A 26,943-nucleotide genomic window follows, 5' to 3' on the forward strand; every position below is an offset into this window, starting at 1 on the left:
GCAGGTATGGTGTTCTTGGGATGCAACTCTGCATTCTTCTTCCAGCAAACACGACGAGTTGAGTTTTTACCAAAAAGTTCTATTTTGGTTTCATTTGACCACATGATATCCTCTTCTGGATCATCCTTATGCTCTCTGGCAAACTTCAGATGGGCCTGGACATGTACTGGCTTAAGCAGGGGGACACGCCTGGCACTGCAGGATTAGAGTCCCTCTCGGTGTAGTGTGTTACCTTTGTTACTTTGGTCCCAGCTCTCTGCAGGTCATTCATCAGGTCCCTCCATGTAGTTCTGGGATTTTTGCTCACCGTTCTCATGATCATTTTGACTCCACGGGATGAGATCTTGCGTGGAGCCCCAGATCGAGGTGGATTATCAGTGGTCTTGTATGTTTTCCATTTTCTTACAATTGCTCCCACAATTGATTTTTTCACACCAAGCTGCTTGCCTATTGTAGATTCACTCTTCCCAGCCTGGTGCAGGTCTACAATTTTCTTCCTGGTGTCCTTCGACAGTTCTTTGGTCTTGGCCATGGTTGAGTTTGGAGTGTGACTGAGGCTGTGGACTTTTATACAGATAACAGGTTCAAACAGGTGCCAATAATACAGGAAACGAGTGGAGGACAGAAGAGCTTCTTAATAAAGAAGTTACAGGTCTGTGAGAGCCAGAAATCTTGCTGGTTTGTGGGTGACCAAATACTTATTTTCCACCATAATTTACAAATAAATTCTTTAAAAATCCTACAATGTGATTTCCTGGATTTTTTTTTCTCTCATTTTTTCTCTCATAGTTGAAGTGTACCTATGATGAAAATTACAGACCTCTCTCATTATTCCAAGTAGGAGAACTTGCACAATCAGTGGCTGACTAAATACTTTTTGGCCCCACTGTAAAATGTTACACCCCTAATGGGTACCTCAAAACACAGATTCATTTAAATGTATTACTCAACTATGGTTTTGTTGTACAGAAAAAGCCATTCATTACATAACCCTCTGTATTTATTGAGAATACTTATAATAGATGATTTTGTAGATCAAGTAGTTTTTTTTTTGTCTCACAGATTTCTGCTCGACCTTTAGGAACAGCACAGCAAGCCAATAATGCTTAATATAGGACGATATATAAAAGACACAGGCTATCTGTAACTCGCCAGCCACCTTATGGCACAAATCATATATTAAGGGAGCGTTACAACATTCACTAAGAACTAAAGTTCCTTTGCAACATTAGTGAGGAAACAAGCATGTTATTGCCTTTTAATATCAGGAGAAATAGTTTCTTGGCAGAAACACTAGATGCATGTGAAATCAGCAAAACAGGAGGACTTCTTCTGGATGATTCCCAGCAGTCCACCACCACCTTGTGCATAAAAAAACACAAACATGTCCGTAAAACAGCAGCCACCAAAATAATATTTAAGGGTTTATGCCCCATTGTCAGGCATTAATGGACGACGGGGAGGCGTAAACCGTCCGACATGCAGTGGCCACCCATTAATACCTAGACAATGGACACCTCGTTGGGCATTAACCCGCTTAAACCATGGTCACTTGCCAAATAACACATTTTTAAAACATTAGTTTATATTTTAATTAGTTTTACAATCGAAATCTAAAGTTTTTACAAACAATAACCAGGTTTCCCTGGTTACGCCAGAACTCCCTTACTATGTGTACTATAGTGTCCTCTATCACTTTTTGATGGACACACTGCAGCCAATCAGAATCGAGTATTCTTCACCCAGACCATGGTAGACCATCTTTAACCCTGTCTGTTAATCTAGAGACACGTTTCCAAAACAGTTTAAAAGCACAGAATTAAAATTTCCACCACAGAAATAAAATTAAAAATGGTATTTGCGACTTTATCGCACAATTCTGACTTTTTTCTCACAATTGTGAGCTTACATCTCACAATTGCATGATGTAAAGTCGCAATTGTGTAATAAAGTCAGAATTGTGAGTGTGAGATATAACTTGCAATTCTGAGGAAAAGTCAGAAGAATTGAAAGAAGTCAGAATTGAGTACTATGAAGTCAGAATTGGGTGATATGAAGTCAGAATTGGGTGATATGAAGTCAGAATTGGGTCATATGAAGTCAGAATTGGGTGAATTGGGTGATATGAAGTCAGAATTGGGTGATATGAAGTCAGAATTGGGTGAATTGGGTGATATGAAGTCAGAATTGGGTCATATGAAGTCAGAATTGGGTGAATTGGGTGATATGAAGTCAGAATTGGGTGATATGAAGTCAGAATTGGGTGAATTGGGTGATATGAAGTCAGAATTGGGTGATATGAAGTCAGAATTGGGTGATATGAAGTCAGAATTGGGTCATATGAAGTCAGAAATGGGTTAATTGGGTGATATGAAGTCAGAATTGGGTGATATGAAGTCAGAATTGGGTCATATGAAGTCAGAACTGGGTGAATTGGGTGATATGAAGTCAGAATTGGGTGAATTGGGTGATATTAAGTCAGAATTGGGTCATATGAAGTCAGAATTGGGTCATATGAAGTCAGAATTGGGTGATATGAAGTCAGAATTGGGTGATATGAGGTCAGAATTGGGTGAATTGGGTGAAATGAAGTCAGAATTGGGTCATATGAAGTCAGAATTGGGTGAATTGGGTCATATGAAGTCAGAATTGGGTGATATGAAGTCAGAATAGGGTCATATGAAGTCAGAAATGGGTGAATTGGGTGATATGAAGTCAGAATTGGGTGAATTGGGTGATATGAAGTCAGAATTGGGTGATATGAAGTCAGAATTGGGTCATATGAAGTCAGAATTGGGTCATATGAAGTCAGAAATGGGTGATATGAAGTCAGAATTGGGTGATATGAAGTCAGAATTGAGTGATATGAAGTCAGAATTGGGTGATATGAAGTAAGAACTGGGTGAATTTGGTCATATGAAGTCAGAATTGGGAGATATGAAGTCAGAATTGGGAGATATGAAGTAAGAACTGGGTGAATTTGGTCATATGAAGTCAGAATTGGGAGATATGAAGTCAGAATTGGGAGATATAAACTTACAATTGTGAGAAAAAAGTTCAGACACTCAAAGTCTCTATGCTGGCAGTCTAGCGCATGCGCATGTGCAGACTGTGTTTGGGCCCGTCCACACGCTCAAGCTTCTCAAAGTGTCTCCTGGCGTTCCGGATGTTGATGAGGGTAGCAGCAGAAGCTGGAAAGAGAGAGAGAGAGAGAGAGAGGTCACAATGTGCTTTTTCTCGAGCCTCATTTGGAGTGCAGATGGTGAAAGAACAATTTGTAGTTGTTTTGAAATGCAAGGAAAGACAGTTGCTAACTGCATGCAGGTTCTGAAAGCTGCTTAACCTGTGTAAATGAGGAACTATCAAATCCAACACAAGTTAAGTATGGAGTGCCACAGGGTTCTATCTTATGTCCCCTATTGTTCTGAATTTTTCATTATCGTCAGCCACTTGTCAAGTGATTCTTTTTTAAACTTGAAGCAGGAGAATAAAGGCTTACTCTACTTTTCACTCAATTCTTTCTCCACTTTCATGTCTTCTGTTTATTTAGATAAAACACCGTTGTCAATGATCAGACAAACCACTCTATCAATGCCATTATTTGAATAAAAGTAAATAAAATTGCTGAAGATACAATGGAATATGCAAATGTTTCAACAAGCATGGCAGTGATGAGATGGAATGAAAATCAATTGAACCCTGGCATGAGTAAGGTTAAGATGTTAAGAATATAATGCACATTCTGTGGCATGGCTTCAACTTTTAAATAGAAAAAAACGACAATTAACCAATTAACCCTTCATATTCATAATAGTGTAATACAGCACAATTTTCAGTGATAAACACATACTACCTATTCACTACCTATTATAATACCTACTTGCTGTCTTTTCCTGATGCAGAAGTTAGTTCATAGATTCATGACTTTAAACTAGTGCTGTCAAACGATTAAAATATTTAATTGCGATTAATCGCATTAATGTTATAGTTAACTCGCGATTAATCGCACATTTTTATCTATTCTAAATGTCTTTTGATTTCTTTTTGTTACATTATTTTTTCTCATTTTAATGCTCTTATCAACATGGGAAAGTGGATTGGCTTGTTTAGTGCAAATGTTTTTTTATTATTATTGAAAATAACATTGGAATAGTGTTAAATTTCACACTAACATATACAAAAATAATCTCTTACACCATGTAACACTGTCTATCAATAAAAGGGTGAAAGAAATACTGACGAGGTCCTGATATTGGCGAGGGGGTGGAGAATTCGCATCATCTGTGTGTGTGTGTGTGTGTGTTTGCTTGGCCATCATCAAGTGGTGTTTCAGACTGGACGTGCTGCAATGATGATAGCTCAGTTCACAACGACAAAACACACAGATCACTTGGTCTTGTTAATGGGACAATTTGGCAACTTTTTAAAAGTAAACTTTCCATTCAGTATCTTAGGGCATCCATTTCGGCGTCTCGCACTCGTCATCCACTCAAAACATTACCTCGCAAGCCGAAACGAGTGTGTGCAGAACAAAACGTCCTCACGCTGCGCTCTGAAACCTATTCATGCGCGAGGACGTTTTGTCGCTTCTTTGACCAAAGAGCAAGCGGATCTAGCTAGACCGTAAACAAAACAACAGACACGCCGCAAACACACGTTTCGGCTTGCGAGCCGGCTTTGAGTGGATGACGAGCGCGAGACGCCGAAATGGATCAGGACGCATGCCGTCCTGTTGCAAAAGCATGTGAAAAAACTACAAAGTTTGCTAGGACAAAAAGACCGTTAATCGCGCGATAAAAAAATTAATGCCGTTAAAATGGGTTTGCGTTAACGCCGTTAATAACGCATTAAACGGACAGCCCTACTTTAAACCCTTAGAGAATTATAATAATCTAGTATAAATGTTTGTGTCACCATGATCAAGCTTCAAGTTTCTTCAAAATGTAGAAACTAGGCAGATCCAGAAATCTTGCTGATGGATGCCCAGTTACAACCAAAACATACTAAATCAATTACGTTTATTTAATGAACACGTGACTATTACCCACTCTGAGTAATTTAGAAAATATTATAAGAGCTGGTCATTAGTGGTCATGATATCCCCTAATAAGCACTGCTTCAGTCTAAAAATCAAAGAAAGGAAAGATTTCTTTCCCCAACATGTTAGACCACAGTTGAGTGTAATAACTGACCTATTAACCGAAGTTAATAACTAATGATCTTTGCAACGGAAGTGAATCAATCAAAACAATAAAACTTCATTCTAGAGCTGCTGTAAAGCCAAAAAATCTCTGTTACTTTAAAAAAAGTGACTTGACTTGTAATGTGAGATTATCAGGTGGCAAAACCAGCATGCTGATGCTTACGTATAGACGGGTCTGACATGATCACCATGACGTAGGTGTTGGACGTGAACACGTCGATAAAGGCAGCAAAGTTAGAGTTTCGCACTTCCATGCTTTGGAAAGAGGCCGCCAGCTTGCTGTGGGACAGAGAGAAATGTCAACAGGACGCCGTGTTCAGCACTTACAACTACACGAAGAGAGTCGGACTGACCTGCAGCTCAGCTTGAACTGCTTGATGATGTTACTGATCTTCTCAAAGCGGTGAGCATCACGCTGTTCCTTGCACTGATAATGTGAGATCACCTGACAAGACACAAGTATACATGTCAAATCATTTGTTAACTTCTGTTCATGTTCACTGCAGTTTTCCCTTTTTTGTGTGTTTTGTTTGCAGAGTTCGACTGAATCTGTGTACATGTCAAACAGCAATTGTTATTGAAGCTAGAAGTGTCTGAAAAATCTGCTCCTGCCTATTAAACCTGCTCAGTATCCAAAGAACTACAGGCAACGCCAAATGTTTAGGATGTCTGGCACCAGTTTACCATGATGGCGGAAGAACGCTGTCTCTCTCAATTTTTGCATTGCATATTTTCAGATAATCTGTTGTTAAAGCATTAGTTCAGTTCAGAATTAAAGGAGCTGTAGATTGTGCAAGATTATGGCCAAAACTGGTACGGCAATTACTTTCAAATTAGGGTGTATCCCCCCTTCCCCCATGACTCGAGGTTGCCAGATATGCTGCAGGTTCCAGCAGGAATGTAGGCAGCTACAAGAAGCTTCCAATGGCAAGTGACGACTCCTACACAGCGAGTTTTTCTCTGTTAATTATTTATTTCGGACTTTGTAACAAAGTGTTTCGGATTCTAGCGAGTTTTGGGGGGTTTCGCAACATTCGAATTTTTTTATCCAATACATTTTTATCTGCAGCTGTGTTAACTGGAGAAGATCTGGCATCCCAAATGCCGCAACACTACAGAGCCCGTGATTGGTAGATCGGTGGAGGGTGACGCATCAAAACAAAACACAACATGACAACATCAACATCAGTCGAGTGCTGCGACTTCACTTTTTAAAATGACAATATCCTGGCCGGATTACTGTTGTCAGTGATATAAGTATTTAAAAAGGAACATGATTTCTTAATGTCTAGTGACATATCAGGGAAAATGTATGACTAATTGCAATAAATTTCTTGCATATAGCTCCTTTAATATTTCCTGATATTTTTCGACCCCTACATCATCCAAGATGTCCATGTATTTCTTTCTTCGGCCAGGATTTTTCTCCGACTTCAATGGGGTTCAACGGTTTGAAGGTCCTTCAGTGCCTCGACGCGATCCCAGCCGAGGAATAAGGGTCTTATCTAGCCAAACCAACGCTCATTTTCTAAAATAAAATCAACACTTGTATGCTTTTTAACCACCAATGCTCGTCTTGCTCTAGCTGTGATGTGCCACACATTACATAATCACGTTGAAAGGTCACACGTGGTTCGGTGTGACCTTCAAACTTCAAAATCGTCAGACATCGTTGTTTTATTTTACCTTTTATTTTTATTTAATTTTGTAGATTTGACTAAGGCTGCATTTACACGGCAGGTCTTGATGCCCAAATCCGATTTTCTGACTATATCTGATTTTTTTTGACGACCCGCTTACATCATCTTTTAAAAGTGACCTGTATCCTTTTTTTTTTTGCATTTACACTATACACTGCGGAAACTATCAAATGTAGACATTCTGACCCGGAAAAGGGAGTAAAACGGCACGAAATGCAATGGATGCAGATGCAAATAAAATTATGCGGTGTTTTGCTCTCCACAATATTTTAAAAAGTCATCCAAAAAGTCAGTAAAACATACAGTAGGTCTCGTACGGCGGAGAGATAGAGGAGAGCCCTTGTCAGCACCGTAGCTATGAGCGCTGTAATCCGGGCCTGAAATAAATCAAACACGGATTTGTTTCCGTAACAACCCTGCATTTTTGGCGGCACTCTTCGGCCCAAACACTCAAAAGACATGAAACCTTCGCTGTGTGTATCCTTTGTCTTCCATCGCGCCTATAATAAGTCATGTGATCTTATATCCGATTTGTCTGCTTACATGACACAAGCAAATACACGTATCCGATTCATGTCCAATTTATCTGGCCTGAATCCGATCTGAGAAAATCAGAATCCATGTGTTTTTTTCCTGCTTACACGTTCACCGGTCATATCCGATATGTGCCACATGAGGAAAAAAAAAAATCGTATTTGGGTCACTTGAATACGGAAGCCTTGAACCGCAACCTTAAAAAAAAAAATCAGTAAAAAAAAAAAAATCTGTAAAAAAAAAAAAAATCTAGCATTTCGAGATTAAAGTCGGAATGTTTCGAGATTAAAGTCGGAATGTTTCGAGATTAAAGTCGGAATGTTTCGAGATTAAAGTCGGAATGTTTCGAGATTAAAGTCGGAATGTTTCGAGATTAAAGTCGGAATGTTTCGAGATTAAAGTCGGAATGTTTCGAGATTAAAGTCGGAATGTTTCGAGATTAAAGTCGAAATGTTTCGAGATTAAAGTCGAAATGTTTCGAGATTAAAGTCGAAACATTGTGCATTCATAACAGTGCGCGTCCACTGGCTCAGAGCGCGCGCGTGTGTGTGTGAAGTCGAACTGCCATGGATAAACCCAAAATGGTAGCTTTTTACTTTTTTCTACACACGTCACACGTGCTAGTGGCAGTGTTTCTGAGGTGTTTTCGTGCTCGTCTAGTCAACACTATCTGGGTCGAGAACACAACAGTAACTGTTCGGTCTCCCTCTTCAACGTAAATACGCTCTGGATACATTTTAGGTGCACTTTAATCTCGAAACATTTTGACTTTAATCTCGAAATGCTAGATTTTTTTTTTTTTACAGATTTTTTTTTTTTTTTACAGATTTTTTTTTTTTTTAGGTTGCGGTTCAGGGCTTCCGTACTTGAACCATGCAGTGTAAATGGGGCCTAAGTCTTTGCACACTTCTGACCTATCAACGTGATTATGTGGCGCATCACAGCTAGTGCAAGACAAGCTTTTGTGGTTGAAAAGTATATAAATGTTTATTTTATTTTGGAAAATGAGTGATGGTTTGTCTAGAGAAGACTCTTATTCCTCGGCTGGGATCGTGTCGAGACTTTGAAGCTGCACTGAAACTGCAATTTATACCTTTAAACTGTTGATTTCCATTGAAGTCATTATATAGAGAAACATCCTGGAATGTTTTTCTCAAAAACCTTCAGGTCTTTTCGACTGAGGAAAGGAATACATGGATGGGCATCTTGGTCTTGGATCTTGTGGGGGTGAGTAAGATATCAGGAAATTTTAATTCTGAAGTGAACTACTCTGGAACAAAAGTTAGTGTTTGACAGAGAAGGTTTTGTGTTTCACTTATAGCAATTCATTGAAAATCTATCCTCAAACCATCCTTTTGTTGGCAGGCAACAAGCCCTCATTGGCAACATGGGGAAAGGTGGAACAAGGCACGACTCTGGATACCAATGGCCCACAGGGCCCTATTGTCCATTCAAATTTCAGGGGAACTTGAATGGACCCTTCACGCAGGGATCTGGCAACAGCGTAACTATTTTGAAGCTGTTATGTCCAGTTTTTCAGTGTTCACCTTACGTGCACTCAGTGTGGGTGGTGCCAGACCTGGTCATTCATTTTAGATACACTTATTAAAACAACCTCTGTATAGCCAGAGAACTGAGCGATGAATCGTTTTGATGAGTAGTCAAAATCTAGTCAAAATCCCCACACCACAATGAGTTGTGTGCTTGGTGCAAAGGCATGACCATGCAATAATAATTCAACTCACTGTTGATTGTTTTCGTTATGAATTAGTTTTTGCAGACCTACAATTTAGTTCTACAGAGCTGACGAATACATTTAAAAGTACATTTTTAGTTTAGTCATATTTGACCATGTAAAACTGCAAACATAAAATGGCAATAAAAGCATAACATGAGGTCATGCCGACATTTTGTAGCATAACTGTGTTTCAATTTGGTACAAACCAGGAAAGTAGCTCTTTCAAAAAGTAAGACTTCATCCGCCTCAATGATCTGAGCGAAGTTGCGCAGGTTACACTCAAGCTGCTGTACATTAGGAATGAGCTGATACACGATACTGGACCATGCCTGCAGACAAACACACATGACAACATATTCAACTTTCTTACTCGGATTGGTGTATTCAACTGTAATATTTTAATGCCTTTTATCCATTTTTCCTTATTATGAATCTTACTAATCTTTTCTTTATGAATTCCATACATTGATAACCAGTCCCATTTAATGTTATTCATTTATACTATATACTCTGATATGTTTGATTATTTTGAAATGTAAGATCTTGTGTGTCTTCCATTGGAATTAATTACTTGATGTACCAAATCATACGAGTTTATTTCTTCTGTTAAACACAAAAGAAGAGATTTTAAAGAATGTCAATAACCAGACAGTTAAAAGTAGCCATCAATTGTTTGGTTACCCATATTCTTCAAAATATCTTACAGGTTTTTAAAAACTTGAGGGTGAGTAAAGGATGACAATTACATTTTATGGGTTAACTATCCCCTTTAAGGTGTTAAAACCACAATGGCTTATTCTGTGTGCCCTACAAGGACCATGGTGACCTAATAAGTCCTGGGGCCTCATTTATAAAACTTTGCGTAGGATTTGCATCAGAAGTGGCGTACGGATAAAACATAGGACGTGCGTACGCACAGAAATATTCGGATTTGTAAAACCGTGCGCAAGCACATCCTACGCATTTTTCCCTTCATAAATCACATTCAATTCTAAATGTAGCGCAGCTTTTGCGGCTTCATGTCACGCCCATAGTTGCCCATAAATGGTCCATGAAACGCCCATAAGTTAATATTCATCAATTGCGAAATCATGTTAAACACAGAGAGGAATTAAAAAAACGTAACTTCACTCAATGTGAAGTAAAAGTTATCGTTGGCGAGGTGGAAAAGAGGAGAAAAATGTTGTTTGCAGCAGGGCACAGTGTGCATTACTAATGCCAAAAAGCCACTTGAGTGGCAAAAGGTTGCAGACGCCGTAAATGCTGTAGCCTCACCTCGGACTGTGGCCGAAATAAACAAGAAATGGTCGGATATCAAAGTCGAGGCAAAAAAGCGTCTAGTCATTAATTCAATTAGAGAGGTGGCCAAGGAGTTGGGCAAAATTAACTGTCCTAACTGAAATAAACTGCACAATGAGGGAATTCTTGAATAAATAATATATATTTTTCCACACCTTTTGTTGTGAAGATGATGCTCCGAATCCTTCCATTTAATCGCCACATCTTCTAAGAGCGCAAGATCATTGTGCGTCATTAGGCATTATGATGTTGCATTTTATTTACATCCTTTTAATTCTGCATCTGACAAGCTACGGATGTCGGTTAAATAGTTCAGCGCAAATGTAATTTCTTGCAGCTTTCGGAATGGTTGAGACATACGTCATACGTTATTGTATCAAAAATAAAACAAACTAAAGGCATATGCACGAATACCATGATTCCGTAGCTGATGAAGATATTTTTACAATGAAAACAACTTTCCCCAGTGGACAAATAATACATCTATCTATTTATCGATCTATCTATCTCCTAATTATCTATCTGAATATCTAATTGCTATATCTGCTCCGTTAGATGGACATATTGGCGATCAGTTTTGTACATTTATTATTTCGTTCTGTTTACCATTTATGAGGATGAATTGTATATATGCCAATATTATTGAAGAACATATTTCTTTCTTTTTGGAAATATGTGTTAATTTGCATTTCTGTTACAGATCGATCAAACGGGTGTTTGTGTAGGCTGTTAATTGTAAGACTTGCTTTGTGAAGTCTTCGTGTTATTTATGAGAGTATTGCCATTTATTTTACACAACCGTCTACAGTTTCACACACTTTCACATGTTTTTTCCATCTGCCGACGGTGTCGCCACTTCACCCGTTTATGTGCGTACGCCTGGGTCAGAGCTTGCGTGAAGGACCGCACATTTTACCGTCAAGTTTGCTTTTTATAAATACCAACTATTGCGTAGAGAGCGGCGTACGCCTTCTTTTGTGCGTACGCAACGTTTATAAATGAGGCCCCTGATTGGGTACAAATAACACTAGGTACTTTCCCTAGTCCCTTCCTGTTACATGAGCACAACATATAAAATGTGTCGTTTCAGAAGACTATAAAAAGACAGAAAAAAAGATATTTATATATTTATTTAATTTAGCACATTTCAGTTCAGCACTGTTTTACTTGGAGTGTTATGTTTGTTTTTAAACCAGTATCCATTTCAAAAAATATATCGATTGAATAATCGGTTATCGGCATGCGTGGTCAAACCTAAATATTGGTATCGGTAAAATCCACTCAAATCAGTCAACCTCTACTTTGGATATTACTTACTTTGGATATATATATATATATATATATATACACACACACACACACACACACACACACACAATTTGTTATTCCTTATTCAAATGTTCTTACTTTATACAGCGTCTCGTCCCAAATGGACGTTCTGAAGCAGGTGCAGGCCAGTGGGCGAGACAGTCTTTTCAGGTCCTCCTCACGCTCTTTAAATATCTAAATAACCACAAAGAAATGTACAGATATTAATTTCATTATATTTTACCAGTCTAAAGACAGTCTACATGGACTGCCTCAAGAATCCTTACAGTAATGAGAATGAGATTGCCTTTCAGTGCATTTCAGTGATGAGAATTTGAGGGGAGGGAACATGCTTTTGTACATTAGAAAATCTTAGTACATAAGATTTCCCCATACTGCCTTGCTGCAGAGTGATTTTATTCAAGCAGCTAGGCAGCCTGGACACCATGAACCATATTTTCCCCTGAGATAGGGAACCAATCACAGAACGGGGAGGGAGCAGCAAGACGATGACGGCGTTTATGCGACACCGAAGCAGTTTCTTTATATCTATGGATCCATCTTGGCAGCGGACAGGAAGTTACCTTTTGATACAGCCTTTGTGTATACATACATACCGTAAAACTTCAAATAATAGCCCGGGCTTTAATTTTCCCAAATCATCGAACTGCACCAGCTTGAGACAGGCGTCTATATGAAACCGGCCTTTATAGTTTAATATTGAGATGTTGTTCATTGAGTCTCTAATCTCTAAAATGCTCCACGTGAATCTGCCGTCTTCCAACCTTTTACTATCGTGTCAATTATTAAACCTTTGCAGAAAAAAAAAAAACGCAAAAATACTAAATGGATTTGCCAATATTGGGTCCATCCAATTCTGAAATTGTGCCGAGAGGAAGCACCTCCTTATCAAGGAGTTGCGAATTTATCCCAAGCGATTCATAATTTACTTCAGAATGTCTCAGTTTGATGCTTTGCTAGCCATTCTGGAGCCACATATTAAAAAGAAGACCACCAATTTCCGTGACCCGATCGATCCTGAACAGAGACTGGCAGTATGTCTCAGGTATGGACACACATGCACGGCCCGGCGGGAGCGCTGGGCAGACAGAACAGCTGTATAGGCTACAGGTTATATATTGTACCCAAATAATACATTAGTTATCGAATTGGCTGCTCAATCACACCTTAATTGATCCAAAATTTCGATCTGATTGAAAGGGGAGGTTTATTCCTTTGATCGAATTGAAAAGCGAAACTGAAAGGACTGCACATATGTGCAAAGATGTGCGGAACGAGCTCCCCCCGGCCCTGAATTGTCAAAAAAACCTCTCAAAATGCTGGCTGTGGATGAGAAAAACACAGAAAAATCGAACCCGATCTGAATATTTTTATGACGGACGAAAGTTTTGGGGGCAGTGTGCAAGCGTGATTGACATAACGTGAGGTCGATTTTTTTTTTTTAACGTGCGAATTTCAGTGTGCAATGGCCTTAACAACCCGAAACTAAAAAACAGACCCGGCCTCTATTTGAGACCGCCTTTTATTTACCCAAACCTGCAGCCACACCAGGCGTGTAAAAGAGACTGTTTGGGACTGGGCTATTATTTGTAGTTTTACGCTAAATCGTCTTCTTCCTCGTCTAATTTCGCTCTACGTACGTCATCTGGTATCATTGACCCGATTGGCTATGAGCTACGTACAGGCGCATTTGATAGACATACATAGCACCCAATAATACGGCTCCGGGCATTCGTAAACCACGCCTCAATTACGAGAAAATGAACATGTGGTTTTCAGACCTCGTTTCATTCTCAATGATACATGGTCTGGTGTTAGCCAGGTTAATACAATGGGGCCATTTTTGGGATTAAATATGTTCTTGCAAGCAGGTTTCTTGAGATTAACAGTCAAGGGATTACAAGAAAGTCCTCAAAAGAGGAAGTTTCCGCTCATGTCGTACCAGGTCCCTCTGGTCCTCCTGGACCAGGTCCATCTTGTGTACCAGGCAGAAGACCTTTGCGTCAGGCGAGTTCTGCAGGATGGCTTCCAGACACGACTGGTAGTAATGCATATCTTTCTCCAGCTCTCGGCTCTCCACATCAAACACATAGATCAACACCTCTACATTGCGAAAGATGTTGTCTCTTTGACTCGTAAAGTAGTTTTCCATGAAAGTGTCCTGCCTGTGCAATTCACATGTAAAGATGAAGCGAAAATTTAATCGTCTTCACAAAAGCCATCCAACTCTTTCGTACAGGGGTGCTCGTGACACTTACCCGCCGCAGTCCCACAGGTTCAGCACCAGATTGCCCAGAAACCGCACATGAGAGTGCTCCACATCAACTGAAATGAGAAAAATACACATGAATGGTGGATCGTAGTTCATACATGTCATAATATATGTTGACATTAACAAATCCCGTTTTATTAATGTAAAACAGGGGAAATTATTTAATATTTTATGCAACTCTACAGTACAAATTAAAAGAAGTACCACAAATGATTTTTTACGCCACTGAGAATAATAACCACTGTAGAAATGTGCCCTAAAAATAGGAATTGTTTGAAGCAAAATAATCAGCAAAGGACCAGTAAATGTTTTAATGTGTTTTGAGAAATTTCTCCACCTCTGCAGCCCCGAAATCTCATTTCCACTTTTGCATTTTCAAACCTGTCTGGTGTCACTGGAGTAAAACCTGATGCGTCTCAAGGTGTCATGCAGGTTTGGAACAAAAATGACAGGATTTCCATTTTCTAGGGAACTGTATCTGGTAAATGTCATACTTGTGGCTCCAAGGCGGCGAGTGTCTCTGGCGATGTAATTTGCAAATATAATTGACCTCATACTGGTCTTTCCTGATCCACTTTTACCCATCAACAGCACCTGCACACAAAAAAGAGAGAAGGTCATTTCATGAGGGGAGAGCTGGAATCTATAAATTAGGGCAGTGCTTCTCAAACATGTGGTTCTTTTTACATTAAAGCTCTTTGTCGCCATCTCTGTTTGAAATCTGCAATTGCAGTTATTCGCAGAATTATCAACTTTACGTGTTTGAGGAGAGTGTGTGACTCTCCTCAATCACCACCGGTGTGGATACTGGCATTCACAATCACAGCTTCTACCTTTTGCAAGTATGACCAGCATTATAATTTTCACCGGAAAATGTCATAACTAGTAACATTGGGTTGGGTTCACCATTTACCGCTCCGTGCTCCACTCCTCGCTCACTGATATCAGAAACACCGCGCCGTCTTCGTTCCCCAAGGAAATTGCGAATAAAATATTTAAGCATGCTTTAAAATCTCACAAAACTTCTCTTCATCATAATACATAGGTAGCCTGACTTCATCATACTCATTTTCTGGTCAGAATGTGAGTCTGAAGCTGCTCCATTGGGCTTTGATTATGAGGCGTGTCTTAAAGGATTAGTTCACTTTTGAAAAAACTTTTGCTGATAATTTACTCACCCCCATGTCATCCAAGATGTCCATGTCTTTCTTTCCTCAGTCGAAAAGAAATTAAGGTTTTTGATGAAAACATTCCAGGATTTTTCTCCATATAATGGACTTACATGGGAACCAGACGGTCCAAGGTCCAAACGACAGTTAATAACTGTTTCAGATGCAGCTTCAAATGTCTTTAAACGACACCAGACGATGAATAAGGGTCTTATCATGCGAAACGATCGGTTATTTCAAAAGTTATTCCAAAAATGTAACTTTTCTAAAGACAAATGCCATTCTGTGAGGCGCGGTTGTAACGTCACGTAATACGTAATTACGTTCAAAAGGTCACGGGCGACGTAGCCGAAAGTACAGAGTCAGTGTTTACAGGTTGAACGCATAGGTTGAACGTGCAAACTAACTCAAACGCCGTTCACAAAAAAGGAATTAAAAGGTAAAACAGCGATGTCGGACGATTTTGATTCTGTACTTCCGGCTACGTCGCCCGTGACCTTTTGAACGTAATTACGTATTACGTGACGTTACAAACGCGTCTCACAGAATAGAGCAAGGCTAGCATTTGTCCTTTAGAAAAGTTACATTTTTGGAATAAGTTTTGAAATAACCGATCGTTTCGCATGATAAGACCTTTATTCATCGTCTGGTGTCGTTTAAAAACATTTGAAGCTGCATCTGAAACTGTTATAACTGTCGTTTGGACCTCGGTTGGACCTGGTTCCCATGGAAGTCCATTATAAGGAGAAAAATCCTGGAATGTTTTCATCAAAAACCTTAATTTCTTTTCGACTGAGGAAAGAATGACATGGACATCTTGGATGACCAGGGGGGGGGGGGGAGTAAATTATCAGCAAAAGTTTTTTCAAAAGTGAACTAATCCTTTAACCAAACCAGGGAAAAAAAACCCTCTGCACTCAATTGGTTAATCGGTAGACCAACAACCAATCAGAGCAACACAGTAAGTCAACAACTTTGCATACAGTTGTCAACTACAGAACGTAGCCTAACTTTACTTATTTTAGAAATAAAATAACGAGTGTTGCTTCTTTTAATTCATTCTCCATGAGTGCCACCAAAGGAGAAACCACAACGACCACAGGCTTTTCATTACGTCCCATCTTCTTAACGACCGTCAGAGCCAGCTGATAAGCTACACTTTTGTCCGAATCATGTTGAAAGGACGGCAAAAATATCTTTCCGATCGACAAATGCCTTGATTGCAGTTCTCTGTTTGTCTATTAAAATTAATGCGCTGTCGATTTATTTTACAACAGACGCGACAGCGGAATCTATACATCTCAATTCTCATGCTGCGTTTACGTGCTACGGAAAATAGGATATTTTCGACTTGTGAACTGGTATTTACCAGTGTGTTGCGTTCAAGTGCTTTTGTTGTCGTAATGTGGTAAAAAGATGGAGATCCAGACCTGTTATTTAGCTAAAACTATTTTAGATTGCTTAAGTCATCTGCAACAGCAAGAAAATGATATATCAAAACTCAAAAGGTAAATAATATGCTGTATATTTTCTAGATCATGTATAGTATATATTTTTACCATTCACGACTCTCGCGGTGCTCTCTGCCATTTTGAAAAGGTCAAAGTTTATCTCATCTCGGCAACTCGTCCATCAAAATATTCTACGAGTTGCCCAGTGGAAAATACCACATGAGGGGGTGTTCATGTGCATTTTTCACGTCGGCTTTTGGTATTTACCATAGCACATGAACGCACCATCTAGCTGCAGTCATCTTTGAGGGAAACCAGTTTAAGCCAAGCGCTCTTTGATAACGTGATGATTACGTAACTGCAGATCATCTGTCCATCATCGTATAAAGCCCGCCAATTTGATTGGCCTGATCATTTTTTGACTGATCATAATTACTCCTCAATGGATCGTGTCCAGACCGAACTTCCCAACCAAAAAAATGCTGTGGGCGGAGTTTGGACTGGCATCCAGGCTAATATATAGGCATTTTAAATAAAAAAATAAATAAAAAGCAACATTAGGAGAATAGCTGCAATGTGGTTTATTGGATAGTGTGCAAGCTTTTCCTATGACATGGTATGCTTATTACAGGTTATCAGCATTATAAGTTACAATATCATTGCTGCTTTTTGCAGAGCACATTTTGTTTGTAAAGAAGAAAATCATTTTCATCCATTATTTATCTATGGGTCGCTACATTTCAAACAGATTTCTCCTCATTCGAAATCAAATACCGAAGTTCCTGTAAGATTACATTTGTTTGAATGCTATGCATTAGTGAGAAGGCGATTGCGTTGGTGAATAAGAGTTACCTGTTTAAAATGTGCATTCAACCGATCCTGCCCGATCTCATGAAAGTGCGTATCTATAGCACAAATTTTATTTCTCGTACCATTTATACGCAAAAAATAGTTTTTGCTTGCATAGCCTATGATAAGCAGTTTTCGCGTACATACAATACCCAATTTATGGCAAGAATGCACTTCACCCATTATCCTAACCAGGGGGTTTAGTGTGCTTAATTTGCACGCAAAAACTATTTTTGGGCATATTAAATAATAGGGCTGGGTAATAAATATCGATTTCTCGATATTAATCGATTCTCATTTTTACAAACCGATATCGATTCTTAAATCTCAAGAATCGATTAGTCATCCTGTTGTTTCATTTGAATGAATGAGACATTGTATCGCAGCTGCGCGCATCCAACAAATCGCAATAATCTTTGTCCTTTGTTACTATTGATATGAAACAAAGTCTCAATTTTCAAATTACGTCCATTTTCTTTAGAAATTCAAAAACATAAATAGCGTTTTGCCGTTTTGGCGCTGTGGCGTGAGATCGCTCTAGAGAAGCAGCAGCGCTGATCTCTCTTCCGGGTTAATAATACCAGCTACAGCGAGTAATAAACATGAATGAGCATCTGAAAGTATGTTAAAAGATAGAGTACAACTTATCTAAATCCCTATCATGTCACATTGATTCGCTCAATCTGCGTTTCAACCGTGGAAAGACGTCAATTAAACAGCGTGTAATCAATGTCATGCATCATCATATTTACCTCAGAAAACGTACATAAACTCGTTAGTCCACACTCGTTAGTGTTCTTCAATATTTAATGCATATTTGAATAAATCTGGCAAGTTTTTATGACAGCCACCATTTAAATGTTTATATTTCATATAATCTTCTTATTATAAAAATAAATAAAAGTGTAATTTAAGTGTTTGTATAGCTACAAAACAGTTCATTATTACCTTCATATTAGGCTAATGAAGCCTAATAGACTACAACTAGACTATATGTATAGACCATTTACAGCATTTAAGAGATTTGATTCCCTTGAGAAAAATTGCCATTTATTGTAACTGATATCCAAAATAATCGATATTGAATCGAATCGTAATCGAATCGAATTGCAAGCTTGTGAATCGAAATCGAATCGAATTGTGAAATTTGTCTCAATACCCAGCCCTATTAAATAACATGAGAAATAAAATTTGCGCTATAGATACGTACTTTCATGAGATCGTGTTGCCTGATCATATTCAGTAGGCTTGATAACTATAACCTCCCGCATCCACTCATGTCCATCGGCGTCATCATAACCTTCACATTTCTTTCTGGTTTGAGTGATCCTTCTGTATCATGCTAGCGTAATGTGTTTAACATGTGAATCCTTACTAAAAATTCAGTCCTATAATGAGCCGTTGGCATGAATTGTACTCGTAATAGAGCGGTGGTGGAGTGAGTGAAAACCACGACGCTCCACTTGTGTGTGGTAAATGTTTTTATATCTTAAAGTGAAGTGAAACACATCAGCAGTCACAGAGTTATATAACAGTGGTTAAGCTCACCTTCTTCTTCATGGCTGTGCTGGACATTTCCCCGCTGGACTTCACCACTGTAAACCACTGTAACTGCAGATTATCAAAACCTGCAATGAGACCAGAATAGACCATTTCACAAGATGTAAACAACACTGGTCCAGAAGCACTTCCTGTTTCAGTTTGTAACTGTTTTCTTTATTTCACATGTAAAGAAAACATCTTAAAGATGTTTGTTTAACTTTTTGATTCAGTTTTAAATGTTCTGTTGGTTGTTTTTTTATCCCAGCTTTTATGTAGTGTTAAAAAACTGAAACAGGAAGTGTTTCTGGACCAGTGTTGTTTACATCTTGTGAAATGGTCTATACACACACGTTATAACTGACATAACTGATGAAACTAACTCAATCGATATATCTGCAAAAGAGCACATGAAATCTGATTTTCTGCATATTCTGGTGGTGTTTTTTTTTTTTGTTAAGACGGTTCACATGACCTTTTAAACGTGGCCTAGATTAAGCCCCGTTTACGCCAGCCATGGCAATAGATTCTGCCTCACAAACATCATAAGGTATGAGATCAGTGAGATCTGTCATTTGCAAGCGGAAGACTTGTAGCAATTAAGTCTGTTTACATGTAGCAATAGAGACACTTTTCATTCAATACTTATTGTACTGCTGTATGTTCAAGAATAAAGATCAACATAAGCTCGTCGTGAAACTGCAGTGTCGTCACCAGATCACCAGATACACGGCTCACGATACCGATAATATCACGATACAGCAGTTCTGTGATAATCAATATATTACTATACAATCCTGTAATGATACAGCACGATATCTGTCTAACTATGAAAACAAAATGCCAGTGAAAAGGTTAAGTGCAGGTCTTTCTTCAAGTCCAAACTGTTAACAGTTAGAAAACACCACAAAGTGTATGTAAATTAAATATTTACAATGAGATCAGGGTGCAAGTAGTGGCGTTGTACAGTTCTTGTACATCACATGCACTTTGCTGATTTTGTTTGTCCCACAAATGGCATAAAAGCCGAAGTTTGTCCAGACTTTGAACTTAAACGTGGCTGGATCATCTATTATTTCCATAGACAGTAAAATAAATGGACAGAGCGATCTCATCGGAAGTCCATTGAGACGATTGAAGCCTGTTTTTGGCGATTTTTTAGCACTTCCGTCCCTGACGCGCAGAGCTTGACTACGTAGTGGGACGTGAGTGACCCGTCTGTCTTCTAGTGGCTGTGGCATGAGAAATCTGAATCATTTGCCTCCGAAACTTGCAGAGGCGGAGAGTGTGAATAGGAGCTGTTCATGAGCTAGGAGAAGGAGACAATTTTGCTAGGTTTTGTGATTAATTATTTTGTCATTTTTCCTCCACGTTTCCCCGATTGCGTGCGAGCTTCTTCTCATGTCCATACGGTAATCTCTCTACTGCGCGACAGAGAGTTGCGTGGGTATGATGCAATCGTTAGCCTACTTTCACTAAAACTGCTTCTACGGGGACATAACATAAGCTACAAGGTAATGGAGCTATTTATACATTGTCGTGTTTCTTTAGAAATAAATAAAGGACAAATGGAGTCTTCAAACGCCTCAGATGTAAAGTTATTCGCTGTCAAAGTGATGCCAAAATGAATGGGAGTCAATGGAAATGCAGTTCGGCAACAAGATGGCGGCACCCGGCCGGCTTCAACTTCCGGTCGATGGATTACCCCCTTGGGTGAGCATTGGGCTGAGCCATTAGTGCAAACTCACAACCAAACCACTAGATGTCGCTAAGAATCACACACTGCACTTTTAAAGACATCTTCTAAACGTCTATTTGATATCTGACAGGAAACGTCTTATAGACGTATTGCAGATGAGCAAACACTAAAAAATACTCTTCCAGATGTAAACTCATCAAATAGACGTCTCTGTGACGTACGTGAGCTATCATCAGGGAACGTTACATTTAGCAGACTTTAATCCAAAGCGACTTACATCTAAGGACTAAATCAAAAAAGTCAACGTGAGGCAATAATAACACAAGAAGTGTGTTGTTAACACACTTCTTGGGTGTTAACACACTTTTTCACGTTAAAGGCCGTGTTGCAGGTTAACCACCACTATCGATTAATAATAGGTACATAAATCACTCAAGATCTCTCATTTTCACATAGGTTCACATACAGGTGTCAATCAGACTGGCAAGTACTACATCATCTTCATCATCATCGTTATCACATGTTCCAGACAGTAACGTTTGAGAACCACTGAGTGACAGTCTTACTTTGTCTTAAATGTGTTTTTATCAAACTCATTTGTGAAATACATGCTATGGCTTATGCTACACGCTATTTTCTTTGAACATCTGCCCAATTCAAAGATAATAGTGCATTTGTGTTTGTCTTGAACGTCCAAATGAATTCTGAGGGCAGAGACGCGCCTGTGGTTTTGCAAGATCGGGTATTTGTTTGTCACTTCCCGCTAATGACTTAACGTTAACGTTACTCAGAACTCAAATACCAGTAGGAAATGAAGACTGTTGTTTATTTTCCTCAGCTGACGTCGGCAACTCTACACTAGCGCTGTGCTAAAAACGACAGAAAAGTCGAAATAGAAGAGACGCTTGCTGATAATGTGGATAATGTTGACAAATCTTCACATACCTGATTAAACTCCCCATCGATGTTCGTCTCCTGCAAGTTCGCGAATGGTGACGACGAGCACGTGACTAACAGCTGCTGTCTCGCGATGACTTGACACACTCCCCCAGATGACGTCAGCGCACAAGTGGCATTCACGTGACTAGAGTCACACATGTAAACACCGAGAATGTCTTTCACATTAAAATGTTATCAGTTTTGAATAATAACACAAATTATTTAACACTATTACTAAAAAATAATACTTTATGTATATTTAGGGACATTATTAATGAAAATATTAACTAAATGAATCCCACTACCTATTATTGAACATCTTTCCTGGTCTGATTCATGCATTCAACTTGAATTATAATGAAATAATTAAGTCTAATTCTCAACTTTTTGTGTTTACTCTTTTAAATTACCTAGAATATCTATTTTCTGTATCATTTGTAATTTCAGTTAAAAAAAAGATTTTGTGTCTGTTCCCACGTTTGGTCAAATCTGTAGTCTCAGTTATAAAACAACATAAAAATCTCCAAAGCATTCATAGAAAAAGCAGGTGACTTGTACTAAACAATGTCTTCCTCTGGCGAGAAACTCTGCAAGACACTGATAGGTATGTTGTTATGTCATTATTCTTCTCTCAATAATTTGGCCAAAATGTTTAGGATACACCAAGGGAATGCATTGACAGCCTGACTGAGTGGCAAAAGATCTTCTGCGTGACTGGATTTAATAGGGGAAATGGCGAAAATGTGACTAAAACGAACAATTTTATCAATTTAAACTAAATGTTGGACTCAATATTGTGTTCCTTACAACTTACTAAATATCCAGTGATCCATGGATATTGACATGCAGCCAGGAATCGTGTTGCCTGATATTTATGTTTGCCTGATTTTGACACCGGGGAAATAAAAGCAATATAGACCTAAACATAAAGCAAAATTGCCTGTGAATGCTTTATATAAATACAATATAGATAGGTCTAAATCCGGGTGATCACTTATAGACCATTTTGCAAGATGTAAACAACACTGGTCCAGAAACACTTCCTGTTTCAGTTTGTAACTGTTTTCTTTATTTCACATGTAAAGAAAACATCTTAAAGATGTTTGTTTAACTTTTCGATTCAGTTTTATATTTTCTGTTGGTTGCATTTTATCCCAGCTTTTATGTAGCGTTAAAAAACTGAAACAGGAAGTGCTTCTGGACCAGTGTTGTTTACATCTTGCAAAATGGTCTACGTATATCAGTATATATAGCCTATATATCATCATATGAATATCTGTATCACCCTAAAACTTTATAGTTTTTTTTTTTTTGGTCATTGTGTTTATTAAAAAAAAAATCCAATAATGCAGAATATGCAATGATAAATATTTAATTGATGAGTTGTTAATATATATATAACAATACAAAATATATGGGTATGGTTTTACAGCTAAATTCAGCATATTGACACAAAATGATAACCGCAAATCCACCTTTCGCTGACTGGAGTCCAGTTGTTTCTGTGAATTGCAGTGATCCATTTGCTCCTCTTTCTATCACAGTCTGTAAAAATATACGTCTGATTTTTTTTTGTCAAATCTAGTTATACAGTCAATCGCAAAGCTCTTTCCCACTTTATATGTGTTGTGTTTGATTTTCGCGGCATTCACACTGATAACAAATACAGCCGCTCAGTCTTTTTGCCACTCACTGTGAGTAACTGCAGGCACTCCGGCCGACGGTGACATCACGCGCATACCCTCTATAGTAGTTAAAGTTGCTCTAAGCGATGTCACACGTTTTTTAAAGTCCCCGTGAACCGGAAGTTGCAAACGATTTTTCTCCAGTGCTGTGACGTATTTCCAAGTGAAACGGAATATTGAACAGAGGGCAGGGTTTTACTCTAGCGCTCCTCCTCTCCATCTCTCGCTCATAGCAAACTAACGGTTTGAGGGGAGTGGTTAAGCGTTTCCCCACCCAAACTGTGAAGCCTACGTCATCAGAAAAAGAAACCGTTCCAGACCGGAAGTAACTTTTCAGATTTTGATTAAAGATTACTAAGGTAAAACATTTTTTTAATATATATTCACTTGCACGGATTAATTGTTCACCACAAGACTAGTAATATGCGCTAACAAAGTAAATAGGTTCAATTTTGATTTCACGGGGACTTTATAGCCAAAACATTTTTTGTCACATACAGCAAACATCTCCTCACTATCCGCTAGCTGCCTGTCGCCTAAACACACTGTAAAAAAATGCGGTCTATGCAGACAACCCAGGCTCCACAAATGGCAACAAAAACAAACTGCGGCGATCCGCTCCACGAAACATAACAAACTGTTCCAGCCAATAACTGACAAGAAGGCCCTGGGGGTGGGGTTTGGCTGGTCAGTGCAGATGAGGAGGAGGAGGGGGGGGGGGGGGGTCTATCTAGCCTCCATTTTGTTTGAAAATACTTTAAACGTCAACAAGAAGTCACATCAAGAAGTTCCGCCGATACATTGACCCGGTTGGTTGCTTGAGTGGTGGGAGAGCTGGTAAGTCCCTGGAGCATGTCGTCTTCAACCTGGGCACTGGTGATCTGCTCTCTGGAGAAGGGTTGGCTGGTAAAGATAGTGTCCAATTCTGGCCCCGTTGTAGTGAGGGCACAGAATTTTCCATCAACGGCTCTGTTGTTGGTTTGTAAAGTGTTTGAGGTGGTGGGTATGCTAACTGGAGGAAAGCCAGGGGTCGATGTGGAAGTCACTGGGCTGTTCGTTGCCGCAGTGGGAGGAGAGATGGTGGTTTCTGGAGCCTTTATTTGTTCCAACTGTTTTTCCCACTTCTCGTCCCTCCTCTTTAAACACTCGCTGACCTCTCTCTCCAATGTCGCCACGGCATCCTTAAAGGATTCCTCCATTTTACCCATTTTAAAATCCACAGCTTCTCTAAAATACACTTCACTTCACAGAACTTTCAACAGAGTCTTTAAAATCCTTGATTAGTCGTCATTTTTAAAGGGATACTCCACTTTTTTTGGAAATAGGCTCATTTTACCACTCCCCCAGAGTCGAATGTATTCAGCCGGGGTTTTTTTTTATATTTAGAAGAATATCAGTAACCAGACAGTTTACGACCAGAGATACGACCCAACCCAGATACGACATCAAGTTTAATCCGAAAAAGTCTGTTGTGATGATTGTGAGGACTAGAGAGAAGCGTAATGCTGTATTTATGTTCCACTTAAGGGATCTGGCAGTTGTGGAAAAAATGAAGTACCTTGGTCACATTGAGTGACCTCTCTGATAATGATGACATCCAAAGGCAGCCTACTGTAAATTGTATGCACAGGCAAATATGCTGGAACAGAAATTTGGAATGTGTACAGAAATTGTAAAAATTGCATTGTTTAAAGCCTACTGCACACCACTCTATACTCCTCACCTGTGGTGTTGCTATACAAAAGCTGTTTTTCACAAGTTACATTTATATAAAGATGCTCTAAGGATTCTTTTGAAAGTACCTCGCTGGACCAGTGCAAGCCAGTTGTGTGTGCAGAATGATGTGACGACACTAAATGCTGTAATAATAAATGATGTTTATAGATTTATGATGAGACTTATGGACTTGCAAAATGAAATTATAATTGTTTTTAAATGGCCTGACCAGAGCAGTACTAGGTACAGTCCGCTGTTTTGGAGGCACTGGAGAAATTGTTTATATGGATTATAGTAATCCTTTGTTTTCATTTGTCTGTCTGTCTTCTTTGTATGTTCCTATGGACCTTGTTTGTTGAGTCTGAAAAAATAGTCTGGTCTCATTGACTTCCATAGTATATTTTTATTTGCAGTGTGACACTACACAAGACTTTGCAGATAGTGAATGAGAAAACCAGGCTTATATGGGGTGAGCTAAACAAGATAATGAGACACAGGTGAATGTCATAATGGATGAGGAGTCCAGGCAGTGAGTTATGGGAGATGTAGTTTGTGAGGGAATGACAATAGTCTGATGTGGAGTGCCCTCTGGTGGCTCTCAAAGGCACTACAGCTGGTGACGTTACATCATGTCACAATATATCGCAATACAAAAATAAATGCAACATTATGTATTGTGGACAGTGACAATATATATTGTGTATATTTCACCCAAAATGAAAATTACGGTGCGTAATAAAAAATAAAGTTTACAGAGTTTTAGTGTCAGTACTACATTAAACTACTATATACTGTATATAATATTGAATATAATGTATAATAATGCAATGGGGGAACATTTGAAGGGTCCTGTTAATGCCAAATGTCTGACCTACATTATTTTAAATACATCTAGTCAGTGACAGAGTGCAAGCATATTCGTCTAAAATAATTCTGTGTTTTCAGGTTCAGAATCATGAATATTGTTATTCTGGTGTCACTATTGTCCTGTGATTTAGGTTTCCAGCACCTAGTCCAAGCTTATTCTTTTACACACCCAATGTTATACCTAATTTACCATTTTGATGGAGTATCGCAATAATATCGTACCGTGAGTTCAGTATACAAACCAGAAGCGCTGTGCAGTTTCACAACGTGAAATCTCGAGGCCCACAAAGAAGGAAATGAATAGTTGGAATGAATAGAAATGAACAAAGTCATTATTAATTTTTTTTTTTTTTTTTTGCGCACAAAAAGTATTATCGTCGCTTGATAAACTTAAGGTTGAGCCACTGTAGTCGCTCTGACTATTTTAACGATGTCTTTAATAACTTTTCTGGGCCGGCAAGTTTCAATCCCTTAGAAGCCTAGAGGAGTGATCCAGCTCTCAGATTTAATCAGAAATACTGTATCTTAATTTGTTTTCTGAAGCTAAACGAAGGTCTTTTGGGGTTGAACAACATGTGGGTGAGTAATTACTGACACAATTTACATTTTGGGGTGAACTATCCATATAATCGCTTTAAATATCACAAAATAGCCTTGTCAGTCACTTTCACATAAACAAATTGCATTTTTGAGTGTGCACTGTAAAAAATGAATACACTATATCTAAGCAATAAAATTGTGGCAAAAGATTACAAGCAATATTATTAATTAAATTTAACAAATTAGAATTGAGTAATAATTAATCAAATTAATTCCTTAATATTTAACCAGTCAAATGATTGAGAAAAAATGATGTTAAAATATAACCAACATCATCAGATAACCTTTTCTATTTGTTCATGTGACTGTTATAACTCAGGTATATCAGCCAAACAAAACTTAAAGTGGATGACT

At 38.7% G+C, this 26,943-nt stretch overlaps 1 protein-coding gene across 1 annotated transcript; it reads right to left on the reverse strand.

Moving 5' to 3' along the window:
• Positions 1–982: 982 nt before the first annotated feature.
• On the reverse strand, positions 983–21,832 carry rraga (Ras-related GTP binding A). Its single transcript, XM_039694202.2, has 11 exons — positions 21,728–21,832; positions 19,093–19,172; positions 14,570–14,669; positions 14,062–14,128; positions 13,746–13,968; positions 11,882–11,977; positions 9,382–9,504; positions 5,557–5,648; positions 5,367–5,482; positions 3,041–3,191; positions 983–1,361 (listed from the first exon to the last, which is right to left on the reverse strand). Exons 2-10 carry the CDS (start codon positions 19,117–19,119, stop codon positions 3,088–3,090), a joined length of 948 nt encoding a protein of 315 aa, XP_039550136.1. The 5' UTR covers positions 19,120–19,172; positions 21,728–21,832; the 3' UTR covers positions 983–1,361; positions 3,041–3,087.
• Between the last annotated feature and the right edge of the window lie 5,111 nt (positions 21,833–26,943).

Source organism: Pimephales promelas, chromosome 9 (genome assembly GCF_988280905.1).
Source record: "Pimephales promelas chromosome 9, fPimPro1.hap1.1, whole genome shotgun sequence".
In the NCBI taxonomy this organism is placed as follows: Eukaryota; Metazoa; Chordata; class Actinopteri; order Cypriniformes; family Leuciscidae; genus Pimephales; species Pimephales promelas.

What these genes read in the sequence shown, in the direction of transcription:
- rraga (XM_039694202.2), bottom strand. Translation starts at nt 19,119, where the DNA reads ATGTCCAGCACAGCCATGAAGAAGAAG. An exon ending in AGGAGGACCAGAGGGACCTG is followed by an intron (nt 11,978 to 13,745) that starts GTACGACATGAG and finishes GTGGTTATTTAG; the next exon opens with ATATTTAAAGAGCGTGAGGA. An exon ending in CATGTCAGACCCGTCTATAC is followed by an intron (nt 3,192 to 5,366) that starts GTAAGCATCAGC and finishes CTCTCTTTCCAG; the next exon opens with CTTCTGCTGCTACCCTCATC.